This window comes from Martes martes, assembly GCF_963455335.1.
Source record: "Martes martes genome assembly, chromosome: 3".
NCBI lineage: Eukaryota > Metazoa > Chordata > Mammalia > Carnivora > Mustelidae > Martes > Martes martes.
The window spans coordinates 79884577-79900350 of NC_137890.1; the positions used below are offsets into that span (position 1 = coordinate 79884577).

The window sequence follows — 15774 nt, forward strand, 5'->3', positions numbered from 1 at the left end:
AAAGTTGGAAATATAATTGGGACGTGCTGTGGAATAGGTTCTGTAGAACCTAGTTTCTGGCTAGATTGGAGAGATTAGGAAAAAGGAGAAATCAGAGATTTTTCCAGCTAGCCTAACTAGGAATAATGATAGTACTAACTGATCTAAGAGAAAATAAGATGATTTCTTATTGAGGATTGGTTATGTTCAAGGTATATGTTACATTATTACATCTTTACAGCAGCCTACAAGGTTAAGTAGTAATGTCCCCATTTTAAAGATGAGAAAATTGACACTTAACCAGATCCATCCAGTTCCAAAGCCTTGCTCTTTCCTCAGTGTTAGCCTGCCTCATTTGAAGGAGAATGCAAAGGACAACTGGGTTGAAAAATACCTTAACTCTGAGCTTGGAAATCTGACCTTTTTAAGCTGTAGCTGTTGGGACACCCTGTAGAGATAGAGAAGTGTAGCAAGCAACTGTCTGGAGATAAGAATATAGCCAGGATTAGGAAGCATCCTGATAGAGGTGATAATCAAGTCATGAGAGTATGTGACCTAAAGGGTAGAATGTAGAGTGAAGAAGGGTAAGCTCTTGGAAAACAGTTGCATTTAAGAGGTTAAAATGAGACTGAGAAGCCAAAGAATGAAACTGAGAAGCAGCAGAGTACCAGAGAAGTATGAAGAAAGCCCAGAGAGTACAGGATAATGGAATCTAGGGAAGAAAAGAGCAACAATGAGGAAGTGTTTAATATCAGACTCTTTAGGATAGCAACAGAGTAGAGAACTCCTTAAATTTTGTAGGTCTTTGGGAACCATTACAGAAGCACTTTGAAAAGAGGAGTAGAGACCAGTTCCACAGAGCAAAAGGCTAAAGAGGAGTAGATAGAAAATGCAAAATCAATGGCAGTAGAAAAAAATTCTTCTGAGATGCTTAATGTTTAAGGAAGGAAATTGATATTAGTTTAAGGTAGAAAACCTGTCTGTCTGCACAAGTAGAACCTGAAATACGAGTGTGATAAGTCACAAGGTACCATTACATCCTACCTAACTGTATCTACCTCAGGTATAAGAAAAGGATATATTTAAGATTGTTATTCAAGTTGAGGCTAATAATTATGAAAAGGATATTCTACATGAAGGTAAAATTCTGTTACACAAATTAAACACGTTAGAGTGTGCACAGACCATAATTCCCTCAGACTGGGTGAACGTTCTGCTTCTGTTTCTAACAGTTACTAGGCATAGGGAACCAAATCTTAGAAGTACTTTATCCACTATATACCTCCCTAGATTTGTAAAGTTGGAGGTAATTTTATAAAGTGGACATAATAGAACCTCTGGCAATATCACTGTCATACTTACCAAACCAAAGTTCTGATTCACTATTCTAATATTTGATGATAATCAAGTCTGAATGACAAAGCCTTTAAAAGAGACACTGAACTTGAAAAAAGGCAATAGAAGGCATGTTGTTTTTCTTTTTGTCTTCTTCAGATCTTTTCTAACACTGAAACATAGTTTCCTATTGCAAGAGACTAGGCTTATCTCTTTTACTGTATGTATAGTCTGTATTCCTGAAATTGTTGAGCATACCTGCTTTAAAAGTTTTCATATACTTTTTCTCTAACTTAACATGCTGAATTTATGGAACACTTTCGGAATACTACAATTTTTTCCTTAAATGTTTGGAAAATTTTTAGATGATCAACTCATTAATTAAGAAAACAAGAAAAAGAGCATGTTAGGATATGCTGCTGATTTTTTTTTTAAGTGTAAGATTATAAAGGTCAACCTTTTAAGCCAATACAGGGTTCTTTATGCTGATTATAGAAATAAAACAGTAAACTTGATAACTCATAGAGCTATTAAATTGATATAATCAATTTAAATTAACAACATAGAGATGATGGGGGTGTAGAAAGACCCTAAACTCTTACCAAATCTGTAGCTGCATATGGATCAAAGCCCTCTGAAAAAGATCTGAAAACTAGTTGAACAGGTCCTCTACACCAAAGGATAAAAAGGTCACCTTGGAACAGGAGAGTTAGAGACATGTTCTTACAAAAAAAAAACCTTACCCCAGCATGGTAACCCACAAGTGGGAGGGATCTTCCAAATAAGAATGTATTCCTGGGGAATAAGGGGATCAAGCCCCACATCATTTATACTAACTCCAACACTTAGAAGCTATACTAGAGAGATGAGGCCCAAAATAACCAGCTTTGAAAACCAGTGGGGCTTACATCCAGGAAACGCAAAAAGGACCGTAGAAAACCAAAACTCTAATCTTAAAGGACTCATGCACAGACTCACCCTGGGATTCAGCACATAAGCATCAAGTTGAAAAGTGCTTAGGCCATATGTGAAGAAAATTCTTTGGCTAATCTTAAGGCATCTGCTGGAGGAGCAGGGTTCTGCTAGAACTCTCTCAGTGATGAAGGTGCTCACAAGCACCATTTTTTTTCAGTCCCGTTTCACCTTGCTACTGCTGTTTGCCCCACCCATGCACTCTCCCATGGCCCAGCCCTTCTAAACCCAGCAGTGGGCTTGTCCTTCTATGCCAAATTGACAGGTATGTGTTGTCCACATAAGGGATGCCCATTAAATGTCTGGCCCTGGTGGCCAGGGAACATTGCATTTCTGGGCCCAACATGACTGAAACAATTGAAGAGACAAATCTTGGCAGGCTACCACCCCCAGGGCACTGCATAAACAGCAACTGAAACACATCCTCTGTCTTCCTATGACTGCTCCATCAAGATGGAGATTCAGCTGTTTTGCCTCATACATAGAAACAAATACAGACTCAAACAAAATGAAAAAACAGAGGAATGTGTTCCAGATGAAAGAACAAGATAAAACCCCAGAAAAACACCTTAACGAAATGGAGATAAGGAATTTACCTGAGAAAATGTTGAAGTAATGGTCATAAAAACGCTTGCCTATCCTGTAAGAAGAATGGATGAGTACAGAGTGAACTTCAACAGAGAGAGAAGGTATAGAAAAGTACCAGACAGAAGTCACAGAGCTGAAAAGCACCATAACTGAACTGAACAATACACTAGAGGGGTTCATAGCAGACTAGATGAAGAAAGATCAGTGACCTGAAAGACAGGGCAGTGGAACTCACCCAAACAAAGCAGCAAAAAGAAGAAAAAAGAATGTTAAAAAGTAAGGGACCTATGGGACAGCAGAACAACATTCACACTTCGGAGTCTCAAGGAGAAGTGGGAGAGCAAAGGAACATAAAGAGTATTTGAAAAAATAATGGCTTAAAGCTTCAATAACCTGGGGAAGAAAACAAACATCCTATTCCAGGAAGCTCTAAGAGTTCCAAATAAGATGAACCCAAAGGTCTCCACAAGACAGATTATCATTGAAATGTCAAAATTTGAAGACAGGAAGAATCATAAAGCACCAAGAGAAAAGCAGTTTGTATGTACAAGGGAACCCCCATAGAACTGTCAGCAGATTTTTAAGCAGAAACTTTACAGACCAAAAGGGAATGACATGGTATTCAAAGTGCCAAAAGCAAGAAACTTTGAACCAGTATACTTTACTCATTCAGTTATCATTCAGAATTGAAGGAAAGATAAAGAATTTTCATGACAAGCAAAAGCTAAACAAGTTCACTACCACTAAACTGGCCTTATAAGAAATTTTAAGGGACTTCTTTAATCTGAAAGAAATGGAACTAATTAGAAGACATAAAAGTAAAAATTTCAGTGGTAAATATAAATATATACCAAAGGCACTGGACTAATCATTTACAATGCTGGCATGAAGGCTAAAAGAAAGAGTTATTTTAAAAATAAATAACTACAACAGTTAGCTAATGGATATACAAAATAAAAAGATGTGTAATGTGACATCAGAAACAAACTATGCAAGGAGAGGGGAGTAAAAATGTAAATTTTTGGAATGCAGTCTTAACTTGCTATCAGTATAAAATAGATAGATAGATAGATAGATAGATATAGATAGATAGATAAATAATAAGCCTCTTGGTAGCCATAAAGCAAAAATCTGTAGTAGATACATAAAAGATAATGGAATCTAAACATAGCACTGAAAAGCATAAAATCACAAGGAAAGAGAAGAAGAAAGAAATAAAGAACTGCAAAACAGCCAGGAAACAGTCAACAAAATGGCAGCACACAAGTACCTATCTATATGTCTATTTAAACGTAAATGTACTGAGTTATTTTGGGGAGAGAAAAAAAAAAAAAAAAAAAAGACCCGTCTACATATTGCCTGTAAGAGACTCATTTCAGATCTAAAACACACAGACTGAAAAGTGAAGAGATGGAAAACGATATTTCATGCAAATGGAAACCAGAAGAAAGCAAAGTAGCTTTACTTATATCAGACAAAATAGACTTAAAACAAAACTGCAATAAAAAACAAAGATGGGCATTACATAATGAAAAAGGGTTCAGTTGAGCAAGAAGATAAAACATTTGTGTAGTGAACATAGGAACACCTAAATATATAAAACTATTAACAGGGAGAAATTAACAGCAATACAATAGTAGTAGAGGACTTTAATACCCCACTTAACATCAGTGGAGAGCCCATCCAGACAGAAGGCCAATGAGTAAATGTCAGCCTTAAAAAAAATTAGACCAGATAGGTTTTATGGGTATATATACAGGTATTCCATTCAAAAGAAGGGGAATAGACATTCTTCTTAAGTGTGCATGGAACATTCTCCAGGATATTCTCAAACTTATGAAGATTGAAATCATATCAAACAGCTTTTCAGGCCACTGTGGTATGAAACACCACATACCCATACCCACATACCCATACCTACTACTCAGCAGTTCTTCCGAGTATCCCAAGAAAATAAAAACACTAATTCAAAAAGATATGATATGTGTACCCCTCTGTTTGTCTTAGCAGCATAGCTATAGCCAAGATATGGAAGCAACTAAAATATTCATCAGCGGATGAATGAAGAAGTGGTATGTATATGTGATACAATGTTACTCAGCCATGATAAGGAAGTCTTGCCATTTGTGTCAACATGGATGGACCTTTAGGATATGCTTATGCTTAATTAAATAAGTCAGTCAGAGAAAGACAAATACCGTATGATTTTACTTATACATGGAATCTAAAAAACAAAACACGATCAAACAAAACAAAACTCCTGGATGTAGAGAACAGATCGGTGGTTGCCAGAGGAGAGTGGTTGGGAAAGATGAGTAAAATGGAAGAGGGAGATCAAGAGGTACAAATTTTCAGGCATGAAATAAGTCATGGGGATATAATATATAGCGTGGTGACTATAGTCAGTAACATTATATTTGCATATTATGTAACCTTATGGTGATGGGAAAACTAAATTTATTGTGGTGATATTTCATTATATATATAAATACCAGATTATTATGTTGTATACCAGAAATTAATATGCCATATATCAATTATACCTCAGTTCATTTTTTTTTCATCATCATAAGTGTACTTTTTTTTTTAAGATTTTTTTTTTTTTTTTTTTTGGCAGAAAGAGATCACAAGTAAGCAGAGAGGCAGGCAGAGAGAGAGAGAGGAGGAAGCAGTCTCCCTACTGAGCAGAGAGCCTGATGCGGGGCTCGATCCCAGGACCCTGAGATCATGACCTGAACCGAAGGCAAAGGCTTAACCCACTGAGCCACCCAGGTGCCCCGATAAGTGTACTTTTTAATCCCCATCACCTGTTCCCCCAAGTTCCCACCCATCTCCCCTTTGGTAACCATCAGTGTATTCTCTATGTGTTACCTGTTCCCCCAAGTTCCCACCCATCTCCCCTCTGGTAACCATCAGTGTATTCTCTGTGTGTTAAGAAACTGTTTCTTGGTTTGTCTCTTTTTTTTCCCTTTGCTCATTTGTTTTGTTTTCTTTCTTAAATTCCACATATGAGTAAGATCATATGTGACCTCAGTTTTAAAAACTACAGCATAGAGTAAAAGCACATTTACATTAATTAATTGAATAACTGTTTCATTTCTGTGGTCATTATTTAGGAGACCTAAGTATGTAACATCTTGTATTTGAAATTTTACTGAACAAACCTAGCAGTTCTTCTCAGATTAGAAGAACATATTTAAAGGGCGTGGATTTTTTGTTTTGTTTTGTAGATTATCTGAATGTTTCTCCAGTAAATTTTATTTATTGCTGTTCCTACCATAAGTGCTAATGCATGAGAGTAGGTAATGAAAATTACTTTAATTCCCAAAGCATAGATATAACAAATTGATTTGAACAGCAAATGCAAAAGTAATGATGAAATATGTTAATATAAAGTCTTTTAGAAATGTCCTAAAATATAAATTGCCTCTGTTTATTTTTGTGTTATGCAGTACATTCATGTTTTATTAATATCAAGATCTGAAAACTGTTGAAGTAATTGCTTACTTCTCTATCGCAAGAACAAGTAATATAGCAACTATCTGTATAAGCTGTTTTCTGTCAGATAATAATAAACAATACAGCAGTGATCAAAGCCAGCAAAAGTTAATACATTTAATCTTTACCTTGATAGATGGCACATCTGCTTCTTTGGGCTAAGTGCCAGGGTTTTAGTGCACTTTCTTTAAACAATACCTTAATGACATGTGTGTTTACTAGTGTGAATTTCTCCTTAGGTGGTCCTTTTATTTCACATCAGTTTCATACTGGCAGGAAGGATTGTGCTGTTAATATAGTTGTGGTATAATTTTATCATGCCAAATACATGTGCTAGTGTTATTATTAAATAAGTAAATAATAAAAGCCTTCAGTAAAATTTATTCTTCTTGATTTGGGGACAGTGTTCTTGTTTCAGAATTTAAGCTAACATTATTCTGAAAGCAAAAATAAGTTAAGTCAATCATACATACATTTCTTCATTTTCAGCCTGTAATTGAAAATATGGATCAATGTAAATTTAAATAGTCAACTTGGCAGTACTTTTTCAATCATAGAATTTGTATTTGGTCAGTGTGTCCTCCTGCTTCTTTTACCATTTAGCTATTATGACCACTTTACCTTCTGTTTCTCTCAAAGCACCCCTTTTTCTTCCACAGACTTTGCTCTTCCCTCTGCCTGGAATGTCCTTTCCCCATTACTTTGGTAGCTTTTATCATTCACATCTCAGCCTAAATGACATGTTCTCACAATGAACTACGCAGAATAAACCTCTGTAACATTAACCCATACCTAGCAATCTCAGAATCCTGTTACCCTACTTTTATTTTATCTTGGTCTAGTTATATACTTGACATTATTTGAAATTCTCTTATTTGTTCAGTGTTTGTTATCTCTAGCCCATTAGAATGTAAGTTTCATGACAGTAAGGATATTATCTGTTCTTAACTGCTATATTCCCAACACTTAGAACAGCACTTTCATTACGTGATAGGTACTTACTATCTTGCTATCATGAATCAGTATCATGTACAGCCATTTTAGAAACTGTCTTAAAACCAGAGAGTCCTTTTGGCATAAGAGAATGCAGTTGACCCTTGAACAACATGGGTTTGATCTGCACAGGTCCACTTAGACGCAGATTTTTTTTATAGTACAGTACTATAAATGTATTTTCTCTTTCCTTATGCTTTTCTTAATAAATTTTCCTTTCTCTAGCTTACTTTAAGAATACAGTATATAATACACCCAACATACAAAATATGTTTATGTTATCAGTAATGCTTTCAGTCAGCAATAGGCTATTAGTGATTAAGTTTTAGAGGACTCAGAAGTTATGCATGGTTTTTCAACTGCGCAGGTTCGAACCCTAAACCCTGTGTTTTTCAGGGGTCAGCTGTGCTAGTATAAAATGCATATGCTCTTTCAAATGAAGCTTTTACTATAGAACTAAATGTATAGCACTATAATCTTCAGAGTACATTAAGACCTGCTATAATCCTCTCTCTGAGTACAGACCAAAATGTTTTAGGTAAAACTCTAAGATGACAAGGGGTGTTTTTTTTTTCATTCTTATTTAAAAATAGAGCATAGTTGACACAATGTTACATTAGTTTTAGGTGTACAGCATAGTGCTTCAACAGCTCTGTGTTATGCTCTGCTCACTATAAGTATAGTTACCATCTGTCACCATGCAGTGCTATTATGGTACCATTAACTGTATTCCCTATGCTTTTATTTTTGTGACTTATTCATTCCATAACTGGAAGCCTGTATCTCTCACTTGCCTTCACCATTTTGCCCCCCTCCCCCTCCACTGACCTCCCCTCTGAAAACCATCAGTTTGTTCTGTGTATAGGTCTGATTCTGCGTTTTGTTTGTTTATTTTTTTGGGTTCCGCATATAAGAAAAATCATATGGTATTTGTCTTTCTCTGACTTATTTCACTTAGCTATATCTCTAGGTCCATCCATGTTGTCACAAATGGCAAAATCTCACCCTTTTTTTGGCTATGGACACTTAGGACACTTCTGTAAATTCTGTAAAATAGCTTCTGCTATTGTAAATAATGCTGCAGTAAACATTGAGGTCCCTATGTCTTTTCATATTTGTGTTTTTGTTTTGAGTGAATACCCAGTGATGGAATTATTGGATTATGTGTTATTTCTATCTTTAATTTTTTGAGGTACCTCCATACCATTTTACACAGTGGCTATAGCAATTTATATTTCTACCAACAGTGCACAAGGGTTCCTTTTTCTCTGCATTCTTGCCAACACTTGGTATTTCTTAACATGGCAAGCTTTATCTCACACCATACTCACTTGGATAGAACTTTAGGACAGAACCTTGTTCCTCTAAATCCCACACCATATTAGAACAAGCCAGTGTTGTAAAAAGTCTCCTAAAAAATTCTCATTTCAGTGAACTAATCTTAATTGCTTTGGTTTATTTGTAATTATTTAATGACTATGTGAAGATTGTAACAACTATATTAAATGTCATAATAAAAGAAATATGTTTTTAAAAATTTTGTACAAAAACTTACCTCACTATGCATAAAATCTATTTGTATTTTTAAACTGTTATCTGTATGATAAATTATAAGTAACTTTCAGTACTGAATCTAATCTGAGTACTTTAAAGAGAATCCAAATTACCAGTGTTAGAAATAAAAAGGAAATACCACCACAGATTCTGAAAATATCAGAAGGATTAAAATGGAATACTGTGAACAATTTATTCATATGTAACTGTAAATTTGATAACTCAAATGAACTAGACAATGCCTTAAAAAAAAAAAAAAAAACCTTAACCAAAACTAACAAGAGAGAGAAATCTGAATAGCCCTTTATCAAAGAAATTGAATTTGTTATCAAAAACTTTCCCACAAAGAAATGTCCAGGCCCAGGGCACCTGGATGGTTTAGTGGGTTAAGCCTCTGCCTTTGGCTCAGGTCATGATCTCAGGGTCCTAGTATTGAGGCCCGCTATCGGGCTTTCTGCTCAGTAGGGAGCCCGCTCTCTCTCTCTCTCTCTGCCTGCCTCTGCGTACTTGTGATCTGTGTGTGTGTGTGTGTCGAATAAATAAATAAAATCTTAAAAAAAAACAAAAAAGAAAGAAAGAAAAGAAAAGAAATATCCAGACCCAGATGGTTTTACTGGTGAAATCTATCAAGCATTTAGGAAAGAAGAAATGCCAAATTTTCACAAACTCTTTCAGAAAATACAAGAAAAAGGAACAGTTCCCTCTCATAAGAACAGCATATGCCTGATAACTAAAACTTGGCAAAGGTATAACAAGAAAAATAAATTATAGTCCAGCTTTCATCATGAACAAAGACACAGAATACCTAATCAGATAGAACAAAACACATTATATACTATATAAAATAATCACCAAAATCAAGTGAGGTTTATGCAGAGAATACAAAATGTGTTTAAAGACTGAAAATCAATCAGTGCAGTCCAGTGTATTAACAGAATAAAGGAGAGATCAACATGATCCTATCACTACATGCTTACAAAATACTTAAGAAAATAAGCACTTTATAATAAAACTGAGCAAAGTAGATATTGAAGACAACTTTTTCAATCTGATGAAGGGCATTTATAAAAAATTTAAAGGTGGCACCATGCTACAGATCAAATATAGAATTCTGTCCCTTTATGATCAGAAACAAGACAAGCTGTATTTTCTTCTCTCTTCTGTTCAACATTTTACTGAAGATTCTAATAATAGCAATACAAGTGGGGGGGATAAAAAGATTGGAAAGGAAGAAGTAAATCCAACTTTATTCACAGATACCAATAAGAAAAGGAAAGCTGCTAGAACCAAAAGCAAATTTAGGAAGTTCTCAATATAGAATGTCAATATGGAGAAATCAGTTGTATTTCTACATACTAGCAGCAAATAGTTGGAAAATGAAATTAAAATCGGTTCTCCTTTGGATGGTATCAGATAAAGTAAGTAGAAATAAATTTAACAAAAGCATTCACCAAAAACTTCAGACATTGCCAGTAGAAATTCAAGGAAACCTAAATAAATGGAGGAATATACCATGTTAATGGTAAGAAGATTCAGTAGTGTTAAAATGTCAGTTCTTCCCAAATTGGTCTAAAGATTTAACTTCCCAAGCAAAATCCCAGCAGGCCTTTTTTGTAGAAATTAACAAGCTGATTTTAAAGTATACATGTAAAAAAAAAAAAGGACCTAGAACACTCAAATCAATCTTGAGAAACAGGAGCAAATCTGGATAACTCACACTGCCTGACTTCAAGACTTACTACAAAGCTACAATAATGGTGACACTGTGATATTAATCTAAGGATGAGTAATTAGATCAGTGGAAGATAATAAAGAATCCATACATGGTTGCTTAATTCTCCATAAAGTCACCAGCTCAGTTCATGGGAAAAGAAAAGTCTTTTCAATAAATGACACTAGAATGATTGGATATGTATATGAAAAAAAAAATTAGTTATAACCCCAGCCTCAGACCATATATAGACATACCTTGGAGATACCACAAATTTAGTTCCAGACCACCACAATAAAGCAAGTCAAATGAATTTTTTGGTTTCCTAGTGCATTTAATCTGTTAAGTGCAATATCATTATGTCTGAAAAGATGAATGCACATACTTTAATTTAAAAAATACTTTATTGCAAAAAAAAATACTTTATTGCTAAAAAATGCTAACCATCAGCTGAGCTTTTAGTGAGTGGTAATCTTTTTTGCTACTGAAGGGTCTTGTATCCATATTTATGACTGCTGATTGAACAGGGTTGTGGTTACTGGAAGTTGGGCAATTTCTTAAGACAGTGGAGTTTGCCTCATTGATTGACTCTTTCTTTCACAAATGATTTCTCTCTAGCATATGATGCTGTTACTTCTTTCAAAATTGGAGTCAATCTTCTCAAACACTGCTGACTACTTTATCAGTAAAGTTTATGTAATATTCTAAATGCTCTGTTGTCATTTCAACAGTCTTCTTCAGGAGTGGATTCCATTTCAAGAAACCACTTTCTGTGCTCATTCATAAGAAGTAATTCTTAATCCACTAAAGTTTTATCATGAGATTGCAGCAGTTCAAATATAAAAATAATGAAAAAGTTTGAAATACTACAAGAATTACCAAAATGTGACACAGAGACACAAAGTGAACAAGTGTTGTTGGGAAAATAGCTCCAAGAGCCTTGCTCAATACAGGGTTGACACAGATCTTCAATTTTTAAAAAATGCAGTATCTACAGGGGTACCTGGGTGGCTCAGTGGGTTAAAGCCTCTGCCTTCGGCTCAGGTCATGATCCCAGGGTCCTAGGATCGAGGCCTGCATCGAGCTCTCTACTCAGCGGGAAGCCTGCTTCCCCCTCTCTCTCTGCCTGCCTCTCTGCCTACTTGTGATCTCTGTCTATAAATAAATGAATAAATCTTTAAAAAAAATAAAAAATGCAGTGTCTACAAAGTGCAATAAAGCAAGGTGTGTCTATATAAAAATGTATTTGAGATTATAGGTCTAAACATAAAACTAAACCCATTAAGCTTCTGGGAAAAAACATGAGAGAATATACTCAGGATCTAGGATATTCAGAGTTTCTTAGGGCACTAAGCAATAACCACAAAAGAAAAAAATTAAGTTAGTATTCATCCAAATCAAAAACTTTCATTCATTCAGAGACCCATTAAGAAAATGAATAGGCAAACTACAGGATGGAAGGAAATATTTTTAAGCAGATATCTGACAAAGAGCTTGTATCCAGAATATATAAAAAACTCAACAACTTAATAATTTAAAGTTAAGAAGAATTTAATTCTTCCCTTCCAAGGAATTCATCTGAGTGAAATATTAAAATATGTCCACTAAAAAACAAAAGAATTGTGCAAGAAAGCTTATGGCAAAATCTGCTGTACAACATAGTGCATATAGTTAAGAGTTTTAAGTGTTGTACGCTTAAAAACTTAAGAAGGTACATTACATGCTAAGTGTTCTTACACCAAAGGAAAAAAGAAACACAAATCTTTTGGTAGTGATAGATATGTTTATAACTTGATGTATCTCCGACGTATGCATGTGTCCAAATTTCAGTTGTATGCATATGTCCAAGTTTTTTGTATATTAAGTATACCTTAGTAAAGCTAGAAAAAGAAAATTTATGGTAGCTTGATTCACACTAATCACTAATTCACACTAATCAAAAACCAGAGACAGTGCAAACATCTGTCAACAAGTGAATGGATAAATAGTGATATATTTATACAGTGGGATACAGCTCAACAATAAATAAGAACACACACTACTTATGTACAAACATGAATGAATCTCAAAACCATTATGCAGAGTAGAAAATGACAGCACAAAAGAATACATTCCATTTGATGCAATTTATTTGAATTTCTAAACTTAGTGAAACTCATTAAGATGGGATAAAAAACTCAAACTCTGATATTCTCTTTGTGGGAATGCAGAAAGGAAGGATTGACTGGGAAGAAACACAAAGAACTTTCTGAGAAAACAGAAATGTTCTATTCCGGGATAGGAGGATAGGTTACTCAGGTATATCCATTTGTCAGAATTGTGTGGCTATGATTTGTACATTTAGTGTATATAAATTTTTCATCAAAAGCTATAAATGAGGGGTGCCTGGGTGGCTCAGTTGTTAAGCATCTGCCTTCCGCTCAGGTCATGGTTCCTGTGTCTGGGATTGGGGCCTGCCTCAGGCTCCCTGCTCAGCCAAGAGCCTGCTTCTACCTCTCCCACCCCCCTGCATGTGTTCCCTCTTTGTCCCTCTCTCTCTGTCAAATAAATCAATAAAATGGGGTTTTTTTTAAAGTGCTATAAATGATAACAATTGACAAGGAACTGGGAATGGGTAGAAGGATAAATAAACCAAGAATGGCAGAGTACTGATAAACTGAAGTAAAGAATGTTTGGTTTATTACAGAATTCTCTTTACTTCGCTGTGTTTAAAATTCTCCATTGTAAAATTTTTTAAAGGAGACACAGTAAGCAAAGGAAGAAAGGTATTGAACTCAGCATTATATATTTGACTGTCAACTTAAAAAATAAGGATAAAACAAATGTAAAACTTTTCAACACTTTTTCCCTAAAATAATTTTGGGGGAGATGTGGAAAAGTTTGAGGGACTAAGAGAACTAGAGATAAACCATTTGCCTAAAACAAACATTATAGAGGCAGCAAAACTTGAGATAATTAATTTGGAATTTAGTTGGAGCAATTTTCAAACTGTTAATAAAGAAGTAGCCTAGAAAAAAAATGAGTGAAGGTTTGTCTCCTAATTCATTTGAATCCATAGTTTCAGATTTTGTCTACATTTAATTTTTTTTAAAACTTTTTTTTTTTAATTTGCTTTCCATATGAGGATTGGTACAAATGACCCTGAAAGGTAGGTTTTTAAATGTATTCAGTCTCAGGGTACTATTGACAATTTTATATATGGCAGAACTGTAGGTTTTTAAATTATTTTGATGCTTGGGGCACCTGGATGGCTCAGCTCAGAGTCTGCTTGGGATTCTCTGACTCTCCCTATGCCCCTCCCCCTGCTCCTGCTCTCTCGAGCTCTCTCACTCTCTCAAATAAATAAATAAAATATTTTTTAAGAATTATTTTGATGCTTTATAAATGCATAAGGGGAAGAAGACCATTTTTATATGGTATAAGTAGCTTCTGAAGAGCTATATACTTGAGGGGCACGTGGGTAGTTCACTTGGTTAAGTGACCAGCTCTTGATTTCCTCTGAGGTCAGGATCTCACATGATCTCAAGATTATGAGATCAAGCCCCAAGTCAGGCTACACTCTGGGTGTAGAGCCTGCTTAAAGAGTGTCTGTCTATCTCTCTTAAAAAAAAAAAAAAAAAAAAAAAAAGGTTCTCCCTCTTCCTCTACCTCCCCCTTTAAAAAAAAAAAAGGCTATCTACTTGAAAATGTGGCCATAAACTAGCAGTGATACAGAAAATTAATTATGAATCAAAATTCTCTTGAAGAATGACGGTAATCTTGAAGTTTTTATAGAGTAATGTCTTTGGAATATGTATTACGTAAACCAGCTTTCTTAAGAGGAAGAAAATGATTCAAATTTTAAGAATGTAAGTACTCCTTGAATTCTTACATGATTTAAGAAAAAAAAAGTACAATATTAGCTATAATGCAGAATTTAGTTTGCTACTTAACAATTAGTATATATTTTATAATGAAAACTTAGCATCTGTTTCTTAGGCTATTTTGAACAGTCCAGTAGTCACACAGCTGAATTCATGTTTGCTATCTTTTTAGCTACAGAAGATCATAAGTAAACAAGATGACTTGAGGACAACAACAGCTAATGAAACAGAATGCCAGGTATGTGCAAATAAACTAAGTATTTCCAGACAGATGATATTTACAGTAGTTTCTCTCTTCTGTTTGTCAAATAAATATTCTCACATCATTGGGAAAATTATCAGTAACTTCATTTTTCTAAATATTTTGAATAGATGTGCTACATTCACATGGTCCAAACTTCAAAAGATTCAAAAAGAGTATGTGCAGAGGGCAGCATTGGGAAAATTATCAGTAACTTCATTTTTCTAAATATTTTGAATAGATGTGCTACATTTACATGGTCCAAACTTCAAAAAGAGTATGTGCAGAGGGCAGCATTTTCATCCCAGTCACCCAGTTCTCACTGGCAGTGAGTGCTTTAAGTGTCCTGTATATTCGCCCAGAGATATCTCATGTGTGTATAAGTGTATCTGTAAAGAAGTAACTAAATACATCCATGTGTATTTTTTTCTACTTTTCTGCAAGGAGTAGCGCAGTGCATTGTTTCACACTCTCCCGTTTTTTCCTCAATACGTCTGCATATCTCCTTTTTAACAGTGCCATAGTGCTTTCTTGTATGATGTACTAGTTTATGTAACCATTCCCCTCTTTAAAAACAGTATATCCAGTCTTAACGTATATCCAGTCCCTTGATAATGCAAATAATGCTACAGTTAATAATCCTGTAATGTATCTTTTTATACATATGTGAATATATCTGAGGGATAACTTCCCAGAAATGTGATTGCTAGGTCAAAAGATATATTTCTAAGGTTGCTGATAAATTTTGACAAATTTGGCAAGTATCTCCTATAGACAATGAAACAATTTTCATTCCCACCACTAATGTATATCAGTAAATTTTCTGTTGATAATCTTGCAGTCAGTTCTGATTCCACAGCATGCTTTCCATGAGATTTTCTTAAATTTCCAAATTATTTCATCTTTTTAGAGCATGTCTGCTTCAAATTTTGCAAATTATTAAAATCATAATTCTTTCTTACATTTCATCCCTTTGAGCAGTCCTGTGCTGGACTTCTTTTTCCCACATCCGAATCCTTGAATGGTATTCCCTATTCCTA

At 34.8% G+C, this 15774-nt stretch overlaps 1 protein-coding gene across 1 annotated transcript in view; it reads left to right on the forward strand.

Moving 5' to 3' along the window:
* MICU2 (mitochondrial calcium uptake 2) overlaps positions 1 to 15774 on the forward strand; it is a 143086-nt gene that overhangs the window by 95012 nt on the left and 32300 nt on the right. Inside the window, exon 7 of the mRNA XM_080797885.1 lies at positions 14666 to 14731. Within this exon, the coding sequence (XP_080654011.1) occupies positions 14666 to 14731 (66 nt within the window). The remainder of the gene's footprint in view (positions 1 to 14665; positions 14732 to 15774) is intronic.